The 21,047-nt window shown below is 37.7% G+C and overlaps 2 protein-coding genes across 3 annotated transcripts in view; one reads left to right on the top strand and one right to left on the bottom strand.

Annotated features, from left to right (window-relative positions):
- The window catches only part of NUDCD1 (NudC domain containing 1), a 118,798-nt gene extending 111,974 nt beyond the window's left edge, over positions 1-6,824 (bottom strand). For both annotated transcript variants that reach the window (XM_069081066.1, XM_069081067.1), the window contains exon 1: positions 6,567-6,824. In XM_069081066.1, the coding sequence (XP_068937167.1) occupies positions 6,567-6,684 (118 nt within the window). In that variant the 5' untranslated portion in view covers positions 6,685-6,824. The remainder of the gene's footprint in view (positions 1-6,566) is intronic.
- A 149-nt stretch (positions 6,825-6,973) lies between these two features.
- Positions 6,974-19,483, top strand: ENY2 (ENY2 transcription and export complex 2 subunit). The gene is made up of 5 exons (XM_069081068.1): positions 6,974-7,104; positions 9,466-9,542; positions 15,051-15,121; positions 17,088-17,162; positions 19,198-19,483. Exons 2-5 carry the CDS (start codon positions 9,475-9,477, stop codon positions 19,272-19,274), a joined length of 291 nt encoding a protein of 96 aa, XP_068937169.1. The 5' UTR covers positions 6,974-7,104; positions 9,466-9,474; the 3' UTR covers positions 19,275-19,483.
- Positions 19,484-21,047: the final 1,564 nt, after the last annotated feature.

The following is a 21,047-nucleotide window of genomic DNA, read 5'->3' as shown; positions in this document are numbered from 1 at the left end:
AGATAGATAGATAGATAGATAGATAGATAGATAGATAGATAGATAGATAGATAGATAGATGAATAGATAGATGGATGGACAGATAGATATATTACACTGTACCAGAAAACAATTTCAAAAGCATTTTTTGTGAGATGGCAATAACAAAGGTCTGCATCCCAGTGTTAACAACTTTGAAGCACACCCATCTCTATGTGGCATTATTTGTTTGTTTTTTTAAATAAGTTTCATTAATTTTATACTCATACCTCACATGTGTGGCAGTGTGTACATATATATAACAGGCCTAATGTGCCTAGAAGCAGTATGCATAGCTACTAAAAAAACAACCTCTTCATTTTAAAGATGAGATAACTGAGGCTCTGAGAACTTAACTCATTCATGTCAGAGGTGACAGAAATGAACCCAGGTCTTCTGCCTCCAAGGCCAGTACTATACCCATAATGTCACAAAATATTATCCAGGAAAAGTTCCTTAAGACTATTTACAAATTTGGAGGGAGGCAGGCAGAGCCAAGATGGCAGAGTAAAAGCAGGGATTTGCTTTAGCTCTCCCCCAAACACCTCCAAACACCTGTAAAAAACAACTCTAAACAAGTTCTAGAGCTACAGAACCCACAAAATGACAGAGTGAAACAAATCTCTAGCCCAAGATGACTGGAAAGTTGACAGGAAGTGTCTATCGCACCAGGCTGGGTGTGGAACAAAACCCTGTGTGGGTTGTACCAGAGCAGGCCTCATGGGATGGAATCACTGGCAGCTGTGGCAGTTTCCAGACTTCTCAACACACAAACACCAACGACAGCATATAATGTAAGTGGAAAAACTCTATGGGACCCGAATGAGAGTGAAAGAGGAATGTGGTCCAGCCCCAGGCCTGGGGCAGGGATGGCAGAAGCAGAGGCTGCTTCCAGAGCTCTGGGCCCACAGAAGGTATGGAGATGGAGTGGCTGATCAGAGAGGGATTACAGGGATCTCTCTGCTAGCACTGAGACAGGATTCTCTTGCTTTGTCCTGCTTAGATCTGGGCGCAGTCCTGGGGTGAGGAGGAGCGTTGAAGTGGTGGAATTTGCTGTGGCAGCAGCAGAGAAGGAATCCTTCTCTCAGTTCCAAGGTAGAAAAGAGTACCTCGGGTCACTTACAGACCAAAGCACAGCCCAGGAGAGGAGTAAACACCTCTCCTTTGAACATACCACCTTGAAAGAGCTGAATATTTACAGATCCCTAGAAGTATCTCTGAAAACAGTTGTACAAAACCCCTGAAGCCTGGGACAGTACACCCCCACCAATACCAACCCCCAATAGAAGCAGAGTCTCACCTTGACAAAGAGTTAGAAAGTAAAGTATTTGGCTGGGAAGATGAGCAAACAGCATAAAAACACTCAGGCTACAGAATCACACTTTGGTGACAAAGAAGATCAAAACATACAACCAGAAGACAACAAAATCAAGGCCCCTACATCAAAAGTCTCTAAGCAAAATATGAATTGGTCATAGGTCATGGAAAAATTGAGAAAAGAAATGAGAGTGATGCAAGAAAATCATGAAAAACGAGTCAACAACCTGTTAAAGGAGACTCAAAGAAATATCAAAGAATAAAAATTAAAAACCTTAAAAAATAGACCAACCCCAAAGTCAAAAGAAGTCCAAAAAAACCAATGAGAAAAAAGAATGCTTTAAAAATCAGAATTGGTCAAGTGAAAAAGGAGGCCCAAAAGCTCACTGAAGAAAATAATTCCTTCAAAATTAGAATGGAGCAAATGGAAGCTAATGACTTTATGAGAAATCAAGAAATTATAAAATAGAACCAAAAGAATGAAAAAAACCAAAAATAATGTGAAATATCCCATTGGAAAAACCACTGACCTAGAAAATAGATCCAGGAGAGATAATTTAAAAATTACTGGAATGCCTTAAAAGCCATGATCAAAACAAGAGCCTAGACATCAGTTTCCAAGAAATTATCAAGGAAAACTGCCCTGATCCTCTAGAACTAGAGGGTAAAATAGAAATTTAAAGAATTCACCAATCACCTCTTGAAAGTGATCCCAAAAAGGTAAACTCCTAGGAATACTGTTACCAAATTCCATAGTTCCCAGGTCAAGGAGAAAATATTGCAAGTAGCCAGAAAGAAAAAATTTGAGTATTGTGGAAATACAATCAGGATAACACAAGACCTAGCAGCTTCTACATTAAGGGATTGAAGGGCTTAGAATATAACATTCCAGAGGTCGAGAAGCTAGGATTAAAACCAAGAATAACCTACCAGAAAAACTGAGTATAATACTTTTTTTTAATGGACATTCAATGAAATAGAGGGCTTTCAAGCATTCTTGCTGAAAAGGCCAGAGCTGAATGGAAAATCTGACTGTCAAAGACAAGACTCAAGAAAAGCATGAAAAGGTAAACAGGAAAGAGAAATCATAAAGGACTTATTAAAGTTGAACTGTTTACATTCCTACATGGAAAGATGGCATCTAGATGGATGGATGGATAGATGGAGGGCACAAGGTGAGTTGAATATGAAAGGATATCTAAAAATAAGATTAAGGGGTGGGAGAGGAATATATTAGGAGGAGAAAGGAAGAGATAGAATGGGGGTATATTGTATCACATAAAAGAGGCAAGAAAAAAATTTTACAAAGTAGGGGAAGAGGGGAGAGGTAGGAGGGAATGAGTGAACCTTACTCTCATCAGATTTAGCTTAAGGAAGGAATAACATACACAACCAATTGGATATCTTACTCTACAGAAAAGTAAGGGGGGAGCAGATAAGGGATGGGGTGGGGGTGATGATAGAAGGGAGGGTAGATTGGGGGAAGGAGTAGTTAGAAGCAAACACTTTTGAAAAGGGACATGGTCAAAGGAGAAAATAGAATAAGTGGGAGGGAGGGACAGGATGGAGGGAAATGTACTTAGTCTTTCACAACATAATTATTATGGAAGTGTTCTGCATAACTACACATGTATAACCTATATGGAACTGCTTTGCCAACAAGGGTGGGTAAAGAGGGAAGAAGGGAGAGAATTTGGAACTCAAAGTTTTAAAAACAAATGTTAAAAGTTGTTTTTACATGCTACTGGGAAATAAAATATACAGGCAATGGGGTACAGAAATCTATCTTGCCCTACACGAAAGTAAGAGGGAAGAGGATAAGGGGGGGTGGGAGTGGGGTGATAGAAGGGAGGGCAGAATGGGGGAAGTGGTAATCAGAATGCATGTCATCTGGAGGGGAGGGGAGAGATGGAGAGAAAATTTGGAACTCAAAATCTTATGGAAATGAATGTTAAAAACTTTAAAAAAAATTAATAAAAAGAGGGGGAAGACTACACATTTTTTTGGAACTGTTAATTAAGTGGGATTAGTGCTCTAAGCATTTCTAAAAAATCAGAAAAAAAACTTATCTCTAAGCAATTTAAACATTCTCCTTATTACAGACAATATCACTGGATTAAGAGGCAGCATGGTTCTCAGGCTAGTCAATTTTAGAGTCAAAAACACTTGGATTTACTGGCACAAATTAACAGTTTGGCCAGAAACAATAAGATCTCAGGAATCCAAGCCATTCTCCAAGACTGTAAGTTACAGACCAATTACTGCTGGGCTATGATGGTTTCTATACTAACTGCTCATAGTAGGCCTGGTGGAATGGATCCCTAAACAAGTCTAGAAATAGTTTATCAGTAAAGACTTCCTAAAAGACACATAGATCCCCCATTTGGAGAGGTTTTATGTCACACTAAAGCCACTAGATAACAAAATTTATCTCATTTTAAGCAAATGTTATGGCAATTTTCATTGACCATCAAGACTGATAAAACCAAGCAAGTCACAAAATTCAGTAGTTTTTCATGCACAATGGAAATTGTATTATATGCTATTTTAAAGAAAACTTAGAAACATTTTAGAACTCTGATCAAAGCAAAAATGAACAATAAGTCCAAAAGAATAAGGATGCAATACTCATCTATTTCCTGACAGAAAGATAATAGAAAGCCACTGACTTCCTAATAGAAGTCATTAACTTAAAACACTGAAACATATTTTCAAACAAAGCTGATGGGAGAATTCACTTGGGGAGACTACATTGGTACTGACAGCTTTATTTTCTCAATGGAGGGTGATTTTTAAAATGTTTTTAATTTAAAAATAAATCTTAATCATTTAAAAAAGAAAATAGTATCATATGGAGAAAATAACTAGTAGCCCAGACACCTTCCATTAAATCATAGATTTTTCAAATAACAATAATAGTTAACATTTATATAGCACTTTAAGGTTTAGAAGGACTCATCTGATCCTCAGAACAATCATGTGAGGTGAGTTTATTCTCATGGGACTTTATCCTCATTTTATAAATGAAGTAACTGAGTGAAGTTGAGAAAAGTTGAGTGAACTGCCCAAGATCACACCACTAGGAAGTATCTGGCAGAGGAACTGAATTCAGGTCTTCCTGACTCTAGGGCCAGTTCACTTTGAAACTAGAAAAGAACTTGCTAGAGGTGGCACCTGAGCTTTCCTTGAAGGAATGGAAGGACTGCCTTCAACTGTATGAAAAAGCACTGAGACAGAGATGGAATGTTCTTGTTTGCTAGATGTTATTTTGTTATTAAATAGAAAATGTCCACAAAACTTGCCTAAAATATACTTCACAATCTGATATGTTCACTCAGTACTAGCAGCACAGTTACTCTAGTGATAGCATGAGATACAGGAAAGAATACAATCAGAGGACCTGGCCTCTGCTAGTCCCAGTTCAGTAACTTTAATTATCTTGGCTGATGTTTCATCATCAGTAAAAGGGTGTGCTATTACTTAACACTACCTAACTCACAAGAAATTGAGAGAAAGTAAGCACTATGTAAAGATAAGCTATTATCTTTATACTTCATAATCTGGCCCATTACTACTTCTCCAGTATTTACATCTTACTCCCACAATGACTTTGGGATCTGGTGATACTAGCACAGCAAACTACAACTCCCCACTCAAGCATTCACAATGACTGATCATCCCTCATGCTTGTAACTCTCTCCTTCCTCATCTCTGCCTCCTGGCTTCTTCCTTCAAGTCTCACCAAGTCCCACCTTTTACAGGATGCTTTTTCCCATACCCCTTAATTTTAGGGTCTTCCCTCTAAGGTTATCGCTGATTATATTTTATTTGTACACAATTATTTGCATGTTGCAACCCCAATTAGATTTCGAGTTCCTTTAGAAGGATTTCTTCTTTTGCTTTGTGTCACCAGTGTTTGGCACAGTGCTTGGCACAGCGGAGGAGCTTAATAAAATGTCTGCTGACAACTATCTTACTGAAAATTTTTTTTAAAGCAAGTGGTCACTACCAAGTGCTTTAATGGCTTGTTAACAACGTGGGTGTTTCCTAGTTATTTCAAATAAAGAAATTCAGGAAAACAACTCACCTTAGTGCTAAGGATATATATAAGTATATATAACAGTATTTGAAAGACAGGAAAGTGAAAGGATTAAAATTTGTCTGTGATACCAGGGCAGATGATGCAAGGAAGCAGTTTTGATTTCACATAAAAAGAAAAACGAGGGATGCCCCTTCACCATTGATCTTCAAGCAAACAGTAGATGACTACACTGGGAAGAGAGGGGAAGTGGATGGCCGAAGGTCACAGAATGCAGTAAGCACTGAGGCTTAGAGGACACTGGAAATTTCCACCCTCTTATCTCTCATCTTCCCATCAAAGTGGAGAAATTTCGGTAAACTCCTACCCAAGTACATCAGCGGTCCTTTACGGTTCAGTGAGAGAGGCCTGGGATTCGCAGGAGAGGGTGACTCACTGTGTACCTGAAAACCTGGTTTTTCTGACTCTAAGACCCCCTCTAATCACTGAACGATGCTGCCCCTTAATTAGGCGCTGAGGATCCACTCAAAAGGAAAAACTGTCCCTACCCTCTGGAAGCTTAGGTCTTTAAGTAAACCGGTGCAAAAAGTACTATGAGGTAAATTCAAGGGAATGCTACTAACCAAGGATGGTGGGAAAGAGGATCCTAGTGTGGAAGGAGCCCCTGAACTGAGCTCTGAAGGAAGACAAAGATAGTCTAAAGGGAAGAGGTGGAGAGGTGTTGCGTGCCAGGTAGGGGGGAACACGGCCTGTGCAAAGGCACAGAAGACGGAAATTTAAAGTCGAGTACAGGTACAGCTGGGATAGGCCAGTTTGTCTGGAAAAGTGATAGCAATATACGGCAGGCTTCTTATAGAAGGCTCATTAATGGTAGGATTCCTGGGCCGGGGTCCTGGGCTAACTTGTGCCAACGGGCAGACTCACAGAGGGAAGAAATGAACGCGGAGAGACCAGAGTCTGGCGAAGCCCTGACTGGGGTTGGGGGACTCTGGGGCGGCTGCCGCGCGCCAAGCACCGACCGACATTCGAGGAAAGGAGGGCTGGAGGAGCGCCGAGGGGCCAACAGCTCCGAGGCCGACACGTTTTCTTCCACGGCCAGACTTCCGGGAAGGGCGGGCAGCTGAGGTTGAAGTCCCGGAGGAGACGGAGCAGGAAGAACGAGGGAAGGCGGCCAAGGTCCTACCCCACTCACCTGAGTCCAGCTCCAGCTGGTAACAGGGCAGAGGCTCCAAGGACAGTTTGTAGCCCTCGAAGCGTGGGTCCAACAGGGGCCGTTTCACTCGCAAAGAGCAATTAGCCGCCACCTCCATCACTCCGCGTCAGGTGGAGCACCGCTAACAACTTTACAAACGTGGTTAAAAGGTCCGCGTCTCTTTCTGCTTCTGTAGGGTTGGAGAGTATCTCAATCCTGTCCCAGAGAGCTCTGCAGGTCGGTGGGCTTCTGGGAAGTGTAGTTTTCGAAGAAGGCAGAACCCAGCTGGGAAGGAGAGTCTTAAACCGCAATGTATACTGGGAAAGGTAGTTTTTTGTTTCCCATTTTTTGAGATCTGACCCTAACTCCACCACGGGCTCATAGATTCGTTCACCCAGAAGGCTAAGCGAATAGACAGCCGGTCACGTGAGTGTTGTGAAGTTTCTTAGAACCCGCTAAGCCCCGGAAACACTTTTTGTTGCTTCCTGTAGCTGCTGGTGTTGCTTCTGGAGAAAGCTTTGGAGGAGTCAAGGCTACGGTAGGTGTCTGTCTAATTAGACCGGGTTATCTCCTGCCTTCCTTCACGGAGATAGCGCAGGGTGTTGCGCATTCCTTTTTTCTCCCGCCGAGGGCCTGGGACCAACCAAGAGAGACACCCCCGAGGTCTCCGGCTGGACGGTCGTACCCTTTCCTGGTGGCGTTACCCCTGGAGCTTGACAAAGTGAGATGGGCCCGGAGCTAGTTCCATGTCATATTTCTTTGTCATGCCGGCCCCATACTCCATATCCTCTGTAGCCCCAAATTTCTTATTTTCCTCCACCAGCTTTTCGCGGCTAAGCTTTCAGGGTGAGGGGGACTGGTGCAAACCAGCCCCGCGGGCTCTTTTAAAGCTGTCATCTGTTCACTGGACTGCGGAGCTTTCAGTGAAAAAGAAACGTCTGTAAAACGAGCTGGTTGGACTAGGTTAAAATCAATTTAGTGAATGGATTGAAGGGAAGTCGAGTGACTGCTTGGTGATTGCAGCGATTAGCTGTGCGTAACATATAGCTAGGCGCTTAATAAATGCATCATGACTTGGCCGCTTTACGTTCTCATAGTCTCAAACTTTACAGACTTTCCCCCGTGTTAACCTTGGACCCCTGCTAGGGAAGCATAAATTTTGCTATATTGGAAATCCTATACTGTTTTTAACTCAGTAAAGCAGTAAATCGGAGAATCTGGGTGCTGGAAGCTAAAGAGTTCATCCTCTTCTTGCACATTTTGAAATGTAGAGTGTTCGTGAAAGTTGTTTGCTCAGGGACACAGAGATTATAAGGGGCAAAACCAGGTTTAAAGCTAGTGCTTTTTCCACTGTTTTAGTTTGGCTATACCCCACTGAAGGAAAAGGCAAAGGAAAGCAGCAGAGCTGGTAAAGGAATTTTAGCATTCAGTGCAAGCCAAACCTTTATACATGAGTTCTAGTTAGAATGCCTTCAACATATAGACATGTGTGTTTTGTGCATTTCACTAGACTGCCTAAGGAATCCATGACACAAGACTGGCTAAGAACCTCAGGTTTATGACTCCATTTTTTTTTTATCACTTTAGATATGTTATATTGGAAATTTTTCCACAAAGTGAGGAGTATAATCAGAAATAGCGTCTTCATTTTGTTAATTAGCAAAGGTATTTTTAAAAGTGCATTTATTGCCATTGTACAGGTATGTTGTGTTTTTTTTTTTTTAATGCCATCCTCCAGGCCAGGTAACTCATTTAAAAAATGAAATCTAAATATGCCCTCTCATCTGGATGCAGTCATGCAGCCTTTTGAAAGGAACAAATATATTGTTTGGGATTTTTTGTTTGCCTTTCACATCAGCAAACTGACACAGAAAGAAATATCTGTATAACTACTGTAATAAAAACCACTTCATTTAGTAGAAGTCCATTTGAGTACAACAGAGGGAAATTTCATCCAAAACCTGCAAGGACCATAGAGTAGAAGGTGTAGAAAAATAGCATAATTAATATTAATAGTTTTAAAAAATATATTTAACGTTCCTTGATATCTTTAGATAGTAATACTTCTCAAGTTTACCTCTTGTTAGTTTGTGTGTTCTACTGCTCTTCCTTAAGTAGATTATCAGCTCCTTGAAGTGTGGGATTGTTAACTTTTTGCCATTGTATCCCCAGTACCTAATATGAAGGTATCTTGAATTTAGATGTAAAAGAGAGCTCAAAGGCCATTGAACCCAACCCCTTAGTTATATAGATGAAGATATCAGAGGTTACATGATTGATTTCTACTGTACTGAGTTAAGTGGCAAAGCTGGAATTTGAATTCAGGTCCTTTGATTTCTAATCCAGTAGTCCTTCCACTAAACTAGTCTTATATCTTTGTTGAATTGGACTTTCCAGCAACTATGATAACTCTAAATGAATCCTAGGTAGCATAGATCAATGAAAAAATTTGGACACACTTTAAAGTTATTTTCTTTTCATATATTTCACTGTTGTCAAAGTAGTAATAGTAATAGACTACTAGTCCAGGAAAGTAATTTATACATCTTCTCCCAGAAGTGATTTGCTGATATTGACAGAACTCACTGACTATCAAGCATGGTGACTGACTCTTGTGTGTAAACTGATTGGTTGGTATTTTCTTTGGCTTTATGATGTCAACATGGAATGTACTATGTGGGTACAAAAATTAAAATTAACCAAAGATTAAATAGAGGGTGTATAAGTAGGATTAAAAAGTTTTATCAATGTGTTGCATCCTGGGATTCTGTAAGTAAATATTATTGAAAATCATCTTTAAAGCGGCATTCCAAGCAGCAGGTAAAATATGAAATAAATGCGATCCTGACTATTGGATTTGGAAAATAATGCTATAAAACCATACTTGTTTTTAATGTAGATTAGCAAAATGAACAAAGATGCACAGATGAGAGCAACTATTAACCAGAAACTGATAGAAACTGGTGAGCGAGAACGGTAAGTAATATTTTGCTTGATTGGTCAAGCAAATTTTATATTACTATAAACGTAAATCTTTAGAAATGCCTATATCATCCAGGAAAGTAGCAGACCACATGTAAAAGGTTTATAGGAAGTTGAATTTTGGACTTCATTCTTAACTTTTGTAAAGGAAAATTAAGGATATCTTACTTCAGAACTTGGGTGGATCTTATCAAGTATAAATACTCCTCCTGGTACTATAGATCAAAACCCAACCACACCCTGTCTTGCACCATTCTTGTCCATCCCATAAAATCTGTATGAAGAATCCAGCTGATATGTTGGGGGCTTTCTCTCTTTTTTTTTTTTTAAAGCAATTGGGGTTAAATAACTTTCTCAAGGTTACACGGCCAGGTGTTTCTGCGTGGGTGCTAAGTGTCTGAGCCCAGATTCGATCCCCAGGTCATCCCAACACTGGGGCTGGTACTCTTACTCACTGTGCTACCTGGCCACCCCTGGGAACCTTCTCTTACTATTATGTGGCTACCAGTGGTGATGCATAAAGGTTGTCCATTGGTCATCTCTCATTTTTGAAATATGACCTGAGTCAGTCCTTTTCTGATCATACTTCTCTCCAATATATTTTATACTGTTTCTCAGCTAAAATTCTATGTGGGTAATATATTACAACCTACACATAACTACCATGAATTTCTCTCTTTTCTTTTGGATGAATCAGAATTTTCTTGAAAATTCTCCCACAACTCACAACCATATAGTATCACCAGAATAATATTGCTCTTGAAAAGATGGACCTTTTTTTGAAGGAAAAACTTGGAGGAAGAAGTCATTCAGAGTACCTAAACACACTCCACCCCAATCTTTTCTAGATAGTCAGTTCTTGGCCTAGTGCATAAGCACAGCAGCTCTGGGAATGGTAGTCCCATGTCTATCCCCCACCCCAAACTATCAGCTTCCAGCTCAGCCTTCACAGCCATTATAGAGGGAAGCAACTCCTATGGAGAAGGGGTAAGCCAGCCTAGATGAAGCAGCAGGGTACCCTGAGGGAGAAGTATGAGGCTGAAGCTTATACCAGTCAAGTCAGAACCACCTTCACCATCTTGACCACCAATCTCCCCTCACAACCTAATGAGGACACTAAACCCTGAGAATAGTAACATTAACTAATGACGTTAAAGAAGAGGCATTCTGACTTTGTCAATTCACTTTAAAGACCATGGGAATTTTCCATTTGACCTGCAGTTGATATCTTTCAAAATGTGTTGTCTATCCCATTAGGATATACTCTGGGCTCTTTGAGAGCAGGAACTATCTTACTTTCCTAATTGTCTTCTCGGGGCTTGGCGTATGATAAATGCTTTATTCATCCATTTAAATTGATGGACCGTCTCTTTGACTTCTCTATTCAGCTACTAGACCTTAAACATTCTTCATCCATTTGGTTTTTCCCTTGTAAATAGGTCAAACTCCTGGGAGATTGTGGATCTCATATAAGATGCAATCAATACATTTCATCCAAAAGAAAAAAGAAAAAAACTCTCACGTGTCAGAAGTATCTCACTATCTATAAGAAATCCCTCTTTTATTTGGATTCTGTGCTGGTCAGTCTCCATTACAATGACAAACACTTTTTGCTAGGATATGTCTCCCTGTTTATTCCTCATTTGATATTAAAAATTAAAATGTCACCAATTATCTCTATTATAGTCTCAGCAGAATCATTTATGATGTTTGTTTACATATGTGTATGAGATACCTTGTTGGAGAGTCCATAATTTGGCATTTTACTTTACTAAATTAAATGCTTCTTTATAGACAGTAAAGAGTGATATTTAATTATTTAGCACCTCACAGTCATTTCCTGTATCACTTACAAAAGTATGCCTTTTCCCTTCTCATGCCTTAGTAAACTCCATTTGTTCCCTATTACCATGAGTGTCACATAAACCCCTTTTTAAAGTCCCTTCATAAGCTGGTACCAGTTTACTTTTCCAACCTTATTATACTTATTTCCCTTCTCATATATACTGTGCTACCAAACTGACCTTGCTTTTCTTCACAGATAGCACTACTGTTTCTTTTCCTTTGTATAGGCACTCCTCTTGCCTAGAATTCACTCCCTTCTCATCTCTACCTCACTGAATCCGTAGTTAACAGCAAAATTGAATTCTCATGCCACCTTCTATAAGAAAACTTTGTAGAACTATCCCACAAGCCTCAAATGCTATTTTTTAATTTTTATTTATTTTGTATAAACTTAAATATTCCTCCGATTGTATTGTCTGATAAGCTCATTCAGGGCAGGGACCATTTGATTTTTGTTGTTGTATCACCTAGCCCTAATACAGTGCCTGGCACATAGTAGGCATTTAATGAATGTTTGTTGATTAATGGATTCCCTCAGTGTCCTTATGTATGTTGTTTTCTTGGCCTGTTGTGTTTTTTGTACTTGGTCTCATGCAGCAAATTTTCCCACTTTTGTTTTCTTTAGTAGTATATCTTTTCTCACATAATATATATGGCGGACTGCAATGTCAGTATCCAGATATGGTCATCAGTACTTATTGATGGGAAAAAAAGTTTCTTACAAAAATATTGATAGTTTTCCCCCCATTTTTCTCCATCCAATTTCCCCTTTCATTACTTTCTAGGTGGTCTAGCTTAATTAAGTCTCTACCAAGCTTTCTGTAAACTTTACCTTCCACTCATTCTCAATGTTTTATAAAGTGATAAGTAGTCAAAATCATCCATCATCTTTTCCATAAGCTTTTAGAAGTGTTTGTATTTTAAACTCGTGATGTCTTATGTCTGCTTCACAAGGAGAAAAATTATTTCCTTTTTTCTGAGGTAGTTTATGGGCTTTCATATAGTGACTGATTTATATTTGTTAAATTTCCTTAAAAGAAATGTTTATTATGTGTCAGTGTCTGTTCTTTTATCCATTTCCAATTTCTTTTTTTTTTGAGGGGGGAAGGCAGGGCAACTGGGGTTAAGTGACTTGCCCAAGGTCACATAGCTAGTAAGTGTCAAATGTCTGAGACCAGATTTGATCTCTGGTCCTCCTGACTCCAGGGCCAATGCTTAGTACCACCTAGCTGCCCCAGCCATTTCCAATATCTTGAGAAAATTGTTTCTCGAAGAAAAGCTGTAGCAAAGTACGGTTTCCAAAGGGTGCTTTTTTTTTTTTATTCTTGTTTTTATGCAACTTCTAAATCTCTGCCTCTGCCAATGCTCTCAGTTCTCAGTTCATTAAGATCCATCTAGGAGCATTATCACACTTAGGTTTGTAAGTCAGTTGATGGTCAGTTGAAGAAGGTGGTTAGGAAGAAAAGCTAAGGAATAAAATAATAAAAGATTAGGAAGAATTATTAGAGATCTAGCTTACTCCTTCATTCTGTAGATAAAAAAAACAGAAGCCCAGAAAGGTTAAGTCACTTATACAAGGTGACACAACTAGTTAGTTGTTGAGCTGGAACCAGAGCACAGATCCATTTCCATTTAAGTGCTCTTAATACTGTGGAATGCTGCCTTATGAGTTTGAGGTGACAAAAGAGGAAGCATCAACAAAAATATGTTACAATTAGTGTAACATATATAGGACATTGGACAAAGAATTAAGAAATCTGGTCTATCCAGTTCAAATATTCATTAAGTGCTTACTGTGTAAAAGACACAAAGAATTCAAAGCGGTCCCTGCTCTTCAATAACATGTACAGAGATGAATTATTATAAAATATGCACAAAATTTTGGTAAGGAGTAGAGGACCATTAACAATAGAAGGTATCAAGAAAGGCCTAGTCATTTAATAAACACCCTGGGATGTGCCAAACACTGCGCTAAGCACCAGGGATACACATACAAAAAATAAAAATAGCCCTTGCCCCCAAGGAGCTTACAATCTAATGGGGAAAGACTGCTAAAGGAATCTAAAGGGGAAACAAGAAGGGAGGAGAGTAGGGGAAGGGTGGGACCAGGAATTTAACTGTGGAGAAATAAAGAGATGGCTGTCCTGGGAGCTCTTTTTAAATGGAGATTTGGGGATGAGTTTTGTGCTCCTCCCTCTAACCCTCAATCCCATGCAGAGGGTACTGAGAATACTGATGAGATATGGACACCAAGATTGATAAAATCTCCCAGGATGATGAATTTCCTTGGAGCATAATGGAAGGCCAGTCCACAGGAGTATAGCTAGTGGAAATGAAGAGATGGCTAGCCTGGGAGTCCTCTTTAAAAGGGCTTTTGTATAGTAGTTAGCACCTTGAAGGCAGTTAAGGATTCTGGAGTCAGAGAGCAAGTGAACTCTCAAACATCTTCTAGGCATAGGGATTAAGCAAAGGCCTGGATACAGTAGAACACCATGTGCAGGGGCAGTTCTGCCATATGACAGGGTTATTTAATCTCAGTGAGACTCGGGTTTTGTCATTATGCAAAAATATGAAGCTTGACTAGATGATCTCTTTAATTATTTCAATAACTCAGCAAGCATTTATTAAGCATTTACTACATACCAGACATCATACTTGATGCTAGAGCTTCAAAGAGAAAAATCAAACATTTTTCAGTCTCAGTGAGCTTATATTTTATTAGGGAAAATGATACATGTATATAAGTGTATACAAAATAAATAAAAAGTGGTCTGGGAAGATCAGGAAAGGCTTCATGGTAGAAGGTAATGCTTGAATTGAGTCTTAAAGGAAACAAGGAATTCCAAGAGGTTAAGAAAATAGGGAGATGGCCAGAGCAAAGACATAGAGATGGGAAATGGACAGTTAGTTGTGTGTGAGGAATATCAAGGAAAGGTCCATTTGGTTGGATGATAGAATGTGGTTAAAGGAGTAAATACACTGAAGGTAGGTAGGTTGTAAAGAGCTTTAGGTGACATTCAGAGGTTAGTAGCAAGAAAGAAAAAGTTAACATTTAATGAATTGGACTCAGTATCATTAAGGTAGCTTTTTTTTCTTGATTAAGGTCATTAGTAACTACAAAAAAAATGGAAAAAAATTTACTTTCCAGAATAACCTCTGGATTTAGTAATAGATGAAAGTTCAGCCAATATTTTGATAGCAAAGATTTGAAGTACGGTATAACCTGAGTTCAAATCACACCTCAGTCTTTCTGAACCTTAGTTTGTCCTTCCATAAAATGATAACATTTTCTGTAATACCTATGTCAGGGGGTGATTGTGAGGTCAAATTTGAACTCAGGTCTTCCTGATTGAAAGCTCAGCACACTATCCACTGCTCCACTTCTAGCTTCCTCATCCTTAAAACAGACCATTTTCAACAGGCTTTCTTTGACTATGTGAAGTGGACTGTAACTTCAGGTATCATAACACAGTGTGACCCATATGATCTATAATCCTTTGGTTTGGGAAAGGCAGGTGGAGCTAATCAGTAAAGTTGATTACTAAGGAAGAGGTTTGAACTTGTGTGTATGAAAGAAAAGTCTTAAGATTCATAAATGAAATCTGCACTAAACTGCTCTATACTTCCAATGTTTAACATTCTTTTTTTTTCCCCCAGACTTAAAGAGTTGCTAAGAGCTAAATTAATTGAATGTGGTTGGAAAGATCAATTAAAAGCTCATTGTAAAGGTAATCAGTGTTTAATTTGGTCATAAATTTAAGCTAGTCTTGCTGTACTGAGGTCTGTTAATTTTGTGTCTATTAGAGAGATACACATATATACTTGATAATTTGTCCTTACCCAGATTCTTATTTTAAACAAATGCGGACTGAAAACTTGATAATGCTAAGATCTCTCTCAATCCCTCTCTACAGATTGAGAAGACAAATCACCACCACTAGTGAGATTTGTCATTCCTAAGTAGTTCTTATTTTCAAAGAGAAACTCAGAAGAAAGTCCTTAGTATGAAAGTCTGGGTATTAAAAGTAACCTGTAAGACACTGTTAATATGATACAAAAGAGAAACAGATGTCATGTTCTCACTTAAAATCTTCCTTTATATACAAAATGGATTTCCCTACGTATAAAGGGTTCTTAAATATTTTATTTAAAGATTACTCACACTAAAGATCATTCACTTGGGATATCTAATGGATGTTTCTTCATTTAGATTTACAAAGTGTTTTATAGCTTCTTGAAGCTAACAGATTATTTATATTTATTATTTATACCTGACATAAGAATTTTGTTAGACATTAGTAGTCTTTGAAATATGTAAATTGGTCATTTATTGCAATTCAAGTTTTTATCACTTATAATAGGTCCTATACTCATTAAGTATCTGCTATGTGTAAATTATCCTGCTAGGTGCTAGGAATGCCTAAATACTCACCTCAGGGAGAGCTGTGACCTCACCACTGTGATCATAAAGACAAAAGTCTCTTCCCTTAAATTGATTATGCTTTATTGGAGGCAATACAGCATATACAGAAATGAGTAAGAAACGAAGTCATTTAAGGAGTGAACAGCAGAGGGATCAGAGAGGTTTTCCTAGAAAGGCAGTATCTGAGCCAAATCTTGAAGGATAACAGACTGAAAATTGGAAATTAGCATTTTGTGTGCTCCCTGGACTCCATTGATGAGCAAAGTCAAATCAAGAAGCATTTATTAAGATCCTACACTGTACCAGGCACGGTGCTAAGACCTGAGGACACAAAAAAAAGAAAACAAACAGTACCTGCCCTCAGGGAGCTCACACTTTAATGAGGGAGACAACAGGCAAACAGCTATGTAAAAAAAAAAAAAGATAAAGACAGGATAAACTGGTGGTAATCTCAGAGGAGAGGTACTAAGATTAAGGAGACCTGAAAAAGGTTTTTTAGGAAGGTAGATTTATAGCATTTATTTACCAGAGTGGCCTACAACCAAGTATTTTTTAATCCTCACACTCTCTACTCATCTACCCTCCCACTCTTGTACATTAGCTACTTTATTTTATCAAATGAGAAGTGGTTTAGGTCAGTGCCTGGCACATAGTAGGTGCCATAAAAATGTTTTTATTCCTATTTTTTTCCCTTTCCCTTCTGTACATTCCTTTTCCTAAAACAGAGTCCACTGCTCCACTTCTAGCTTCCTCTAGCAAGCAACATTTGAAGGTACATTAGGTTCACTATTTTGGCCCTGGGCAAATACTGTTTCAGTCCAAAGTGGGCCACAGAAGGTAACAGAGTAGTTATATCATGTGTAAACTTTGGCCAAACCAAGTGAATTAAGCACAGAAAAAAAAATTTTTTTTAGTTTCCTTATAATTGATGACTTACCTAAGATTATTCCAAGATAAACTCTTCACTGAACAGAAGATTCCAGTTCCTCACAAATGCTATATTTAAGCATCATAATAAAATGGTAATTTTATCAATTTGGGGCTTTATGATTAGTATTTGTTAAATGTACAAGTTATATATTTTACAAGAGGGTAAGATTTTTTTAATGAACTAGTAAACACTTAAAATGTATTTACAAGATTGCATTATATCCATTATGTTTTTCCTGACATGAATCACAGTATCTAGTCACACAGAATATATAGTCTTATAATTAATTATATGACTTTTTAAAATTATGTTATTTGTACTTTGTTTTGGACTTTTAAAGATGTGATTAAAGAAAAAGGATTAGAACATGTCACAGTTGATGACTTGGTGGCAGAGATAACTCCAAAAGGGAGAGGTAAGAAATGAATTGTTTGAAATAGTATCCTTTTAGGAATCTAAATTCTATAGAACTAAATACTTTGGATTAACTATAAGTCTAGTACATTAGATTGATTATTTGACACTTAAACAGTAAGTCTAGTACTTACTGTTACTAGATTGATTATTTGACACTTAAACAGTCTATCTTCATTTCTTCAGCCATTATTCTGGGATTTCTTTACTTGCTTAGTAGGTCTGTTTCAAGCCCCTAATTTGCACCACCTCCAAATATGACAAGAATTATACTGCATGACAGTCTGTTAAACTGCAAAATTTTCAGTGCAGCCCCATCCACCACTTCTCCTCTGATGCTTTGTTTGCTCAGAAGTAAGAAAGGAAAAAATGTTAATTGATCTGAATTCTGGAACCATGGGAGAGCAGTGACCTTGCAAATCTTGTCATGTTGTTCTCTTGAAGTTGATACCATGATGGCATTTATGGTTTTGTTTGTAGCATAAATTATTCGTGATGTTTAATCAACCACTTAGCCCTTAAGATGCAGAAGCAGCCTGCCTTAGAGTCAGGAAGACCAGAGTTCGAGTCTTGCCTTTAATAACATAATGGTTGTGTGATCACAAGCAAGGTCAATTAACTTATAAACTGCACTGGTGATTCTTTTTTAAAATTTATCAATAATTAAGTTTAATTAATAATTAATGAATTAAAATTTTATCAATGTCTTTTGTTTTTGTATTTCCTATATTTCCCTACATATTCCTCCCCCCTCTCCCTTTCAGAAATTTGTGTCTTACAATAAAGAAAAAAGAAGAGGGAAGGTGAAGGGGTGGGGGAATGGAGAAGTATGAAAAAATTCTGGCATTATATGTAATAATTTGGTGCCCATAATGCCTCATGCCTGCAAAGATACAGGGGGAAGTTCATTCTCATATCTCTCCTTCAAGGCCAAGCTTAGTTATTATTATTTATTTAGCATTCAGATGAGATGGTTTTATTGTTTGGTTGTTTTTCTCTTTTTTTGTGGTCATTGTGTTGTCTTTTAGACCATTTCACTTTATATCAGTTCATGAGTTTTCTTCATGATTATCATTTCTTATAGCACCATAATATTCCATTTATGTACTACAGTTTGTTTAGACATTCCTTAGTCAATTGGGTTGGTGACTTTGAAGTTACCAAGGAATTGCTGGTCTATAGGAGTTTCTACACATTGGAGTGTCCCATATGTAGTACACATTGGAGTTACCCATATGTAGAGAGATATAGGTCTAGATGACATAACCAGCCCCCCCCCCAAAAAAAAAAAAGTCCCTGTATCAAATATCTTTGTTCTGATATCAAGGAAAGCAATAGTATTAGAACACATTAAATATACACACACACAAACACACATACACATAATTGTATATGTACATATAGGGGTGTACGAGAAGTTAAATTAGGATAAATGACCGAGAGACTTTCCCCAATTATTAAGTGGTCAAAGATTATAAGCAGTTCTCACAAGGAGAATTGCAGATTTTTAATAGCCATATGAAAGATTACTAATAAAAAATGCAAATTTAAATGATAGTTTCACCTTATACTCAGCAAATTGGCATAGATAGCCAGAAAGTAAAATAGTCAATATTGGACAGTCTGCAGAAAGACAAGTACATTAATTTCACACACACAAATGGGATATTCAGCAACCTGAGAATAGGCAAGAACATGAACAGAGAAGCCTAGAATTGCAAGTTGGTTTGGTTGGCACAAAAGAACATCAGTAAGAAGGTTGGCCACAAAAAAAAGATGACCTTTAGTAGCTCATTCAGATCCTCTGCTAAGGCAGAGGAATTAGTACCTATGCTGAGGAAATCTCAGCTCTCTGGTAAAGATATTTTAATGTTTTTCATACTTTTAACTTTTTAAGTTCCTTTTCTGGTATTAACCTGGCTTCTTTATAGAAACCTCTTTCACAGGCATGAATCATGGCAAACTTTACTGTATATGAATTGGAAGTAGTCCATATGCTGTTTTACTTCTGACTGTTTCTATTTCACTATTTTCAGCACTTGTACCTGACAGTGTGAAGAAAGAACTTTTACAACGAATAAGAACTTTCCTTGCTCAGCACGCCAGCCTTTAAAGATGAGCTGTGATATCACTACCATGTACTTTGATTTCTTTAATCCATAAAAAAAAATGCCATATGTTTGGAATGCATTTTCTAAATTAGTCCTTTTTTTTGTATGATGAATTTTACATGTTTTGGTAATGATCCATGTGTTGCATTGATATTTTTTTCCTTGAAGATTATTTTAATAATAAAAATAAAATGTAAATGTTTGAAAATGACATTTCTACTGTATTATTCTATATTTTTATTTCCAACTTTTAACATTGACTAGAAATGTTATCTTCAGATACTCTTATTATAAAAATGTCTTTAATCAATAAATATGTTTATTAAGCACTGTACTAAAAATTAAATATAAGATTCTACTTCAAAGAACTTATAAGACAAGCTTTGCATCCTTTTCCCTTGGCCTGTACTTTAAGGCCTCATTGCTGGCAAACTAGGGGTAAGAACATTGATGAAGAAGACGATTCTGAGAGGATTCTTTGGCCTCATCTGGACCCCTGGTCTTGAGATGAAAGAGCAACATACACAACCCAGCCTATACCTTAGGAGGAGGGCAGCCTTTCCTCAAAGAACGAGCATAACTGACTGATAATTGTTGTATTCTCCCATAGGGATTTCCATTTGCAGACCTTAATAATTTGGTGTATGATAGGATATCTTTCTACTAATCTTAAAATTACTCAGATTTTAATTAGCCATATTTAAGGCCTACTAAGGAATTTCTGCAATTTCAGAACTGTGTTTTCATACATAAAGTATTTCTTAAGCATAGGCCATTCTTTTTATGAATTCATCATAAATCTTTATGATTTTTCAGCTATCAAAATAATTGCTAAATTGTACAAAGCTTTTAGTATAAAGGAAGAAAAATGGCTTTTTTATGCTCAAGGACGTGAAGTTGCAAAATTCCTTAAGCTCCTGTTTTTGAGTAAAGTATTAACTAAGAGTTCTTTAGATATTTGCTCACACTTTGACTCACTAAGTCAATCATTATAATAAGGTGTTGCTCACTGAGGCCAGAAGGTCCACAGAAATAGAATTTTTTCTTTCAATCCGAAAGCTAGAAGGAACCTTTGGGATTGTCAGATCCAGGAGTTCTTAAGGTGAGGTCAGTGGTTTGTAAACAAATGGGGAAAAATTGCATCTTCATTTTTACTAACCTCTGACTGAAATGAACATTTCCTTCAGTTATGAATGTAGGCAACAAATCACAGTAGTTTAGGCTTCACCAGAAAGCCAAAAAAGTCTGACACAAAAAAGATTAAGATATTCTAATCTAGTTGAACCCCCTTATGTGACACATCAAAAAATAAGCCCAATAAAGTTCAATAGCTTTTCTGATTTAGTAGATGGTTTTTGGTGTAGAACTCACCACCTGTTGCTGGTGTGGAGATGAGTCAATCTAAATTAATCTTGAGATGGCAGAAATGTAATGTCACCAGGGCTCCTTTACAGATTGGTAAGACCTATAAGAAACTTCCCTCCACAAGCATTGGAGGTGGAAGAGATCTTAGAGACAAATAAAAAGTGACTAAATGTCCATTCTCTTTGACTAAGTTTCCATTGCTAGACTTATACTCAAGGAGTTCATGAGCAAAAAGAAAGGCTATATATATATAAAGTAAAATATTTACAGCAGCACTTTTTGTGGTAACATAAGAACTGGAAACAGTAAATGCCTATTAAGGGGGTGGGGGAGTGACTAAAATTGTGGTACATGAATGTAATAGAATATTACTGTACTACAAGAAATGAATTCAGAGAAGCAGAAAAAAG

Source organism: Petaurus breviceps, unplaced genomic scaffold (assembly GCF_028583685.1).
Source record: "Petaurus breviceps papuanus isolate PSGF00001 unplaced genomic scaffold, PetGlider_PUasm1.0 98, whole genome shotgun sequence".
NCBI lineage: Eukaryota > Metazoa > Chordata > Mammalia > Diprotodontia > Petauridae > Petaurus > Petaurus breviceps.
Note: the sequence above shows the minus strand (reverse complement) of the source record. Positions and strands in the feature narration are given on the sequence as shown.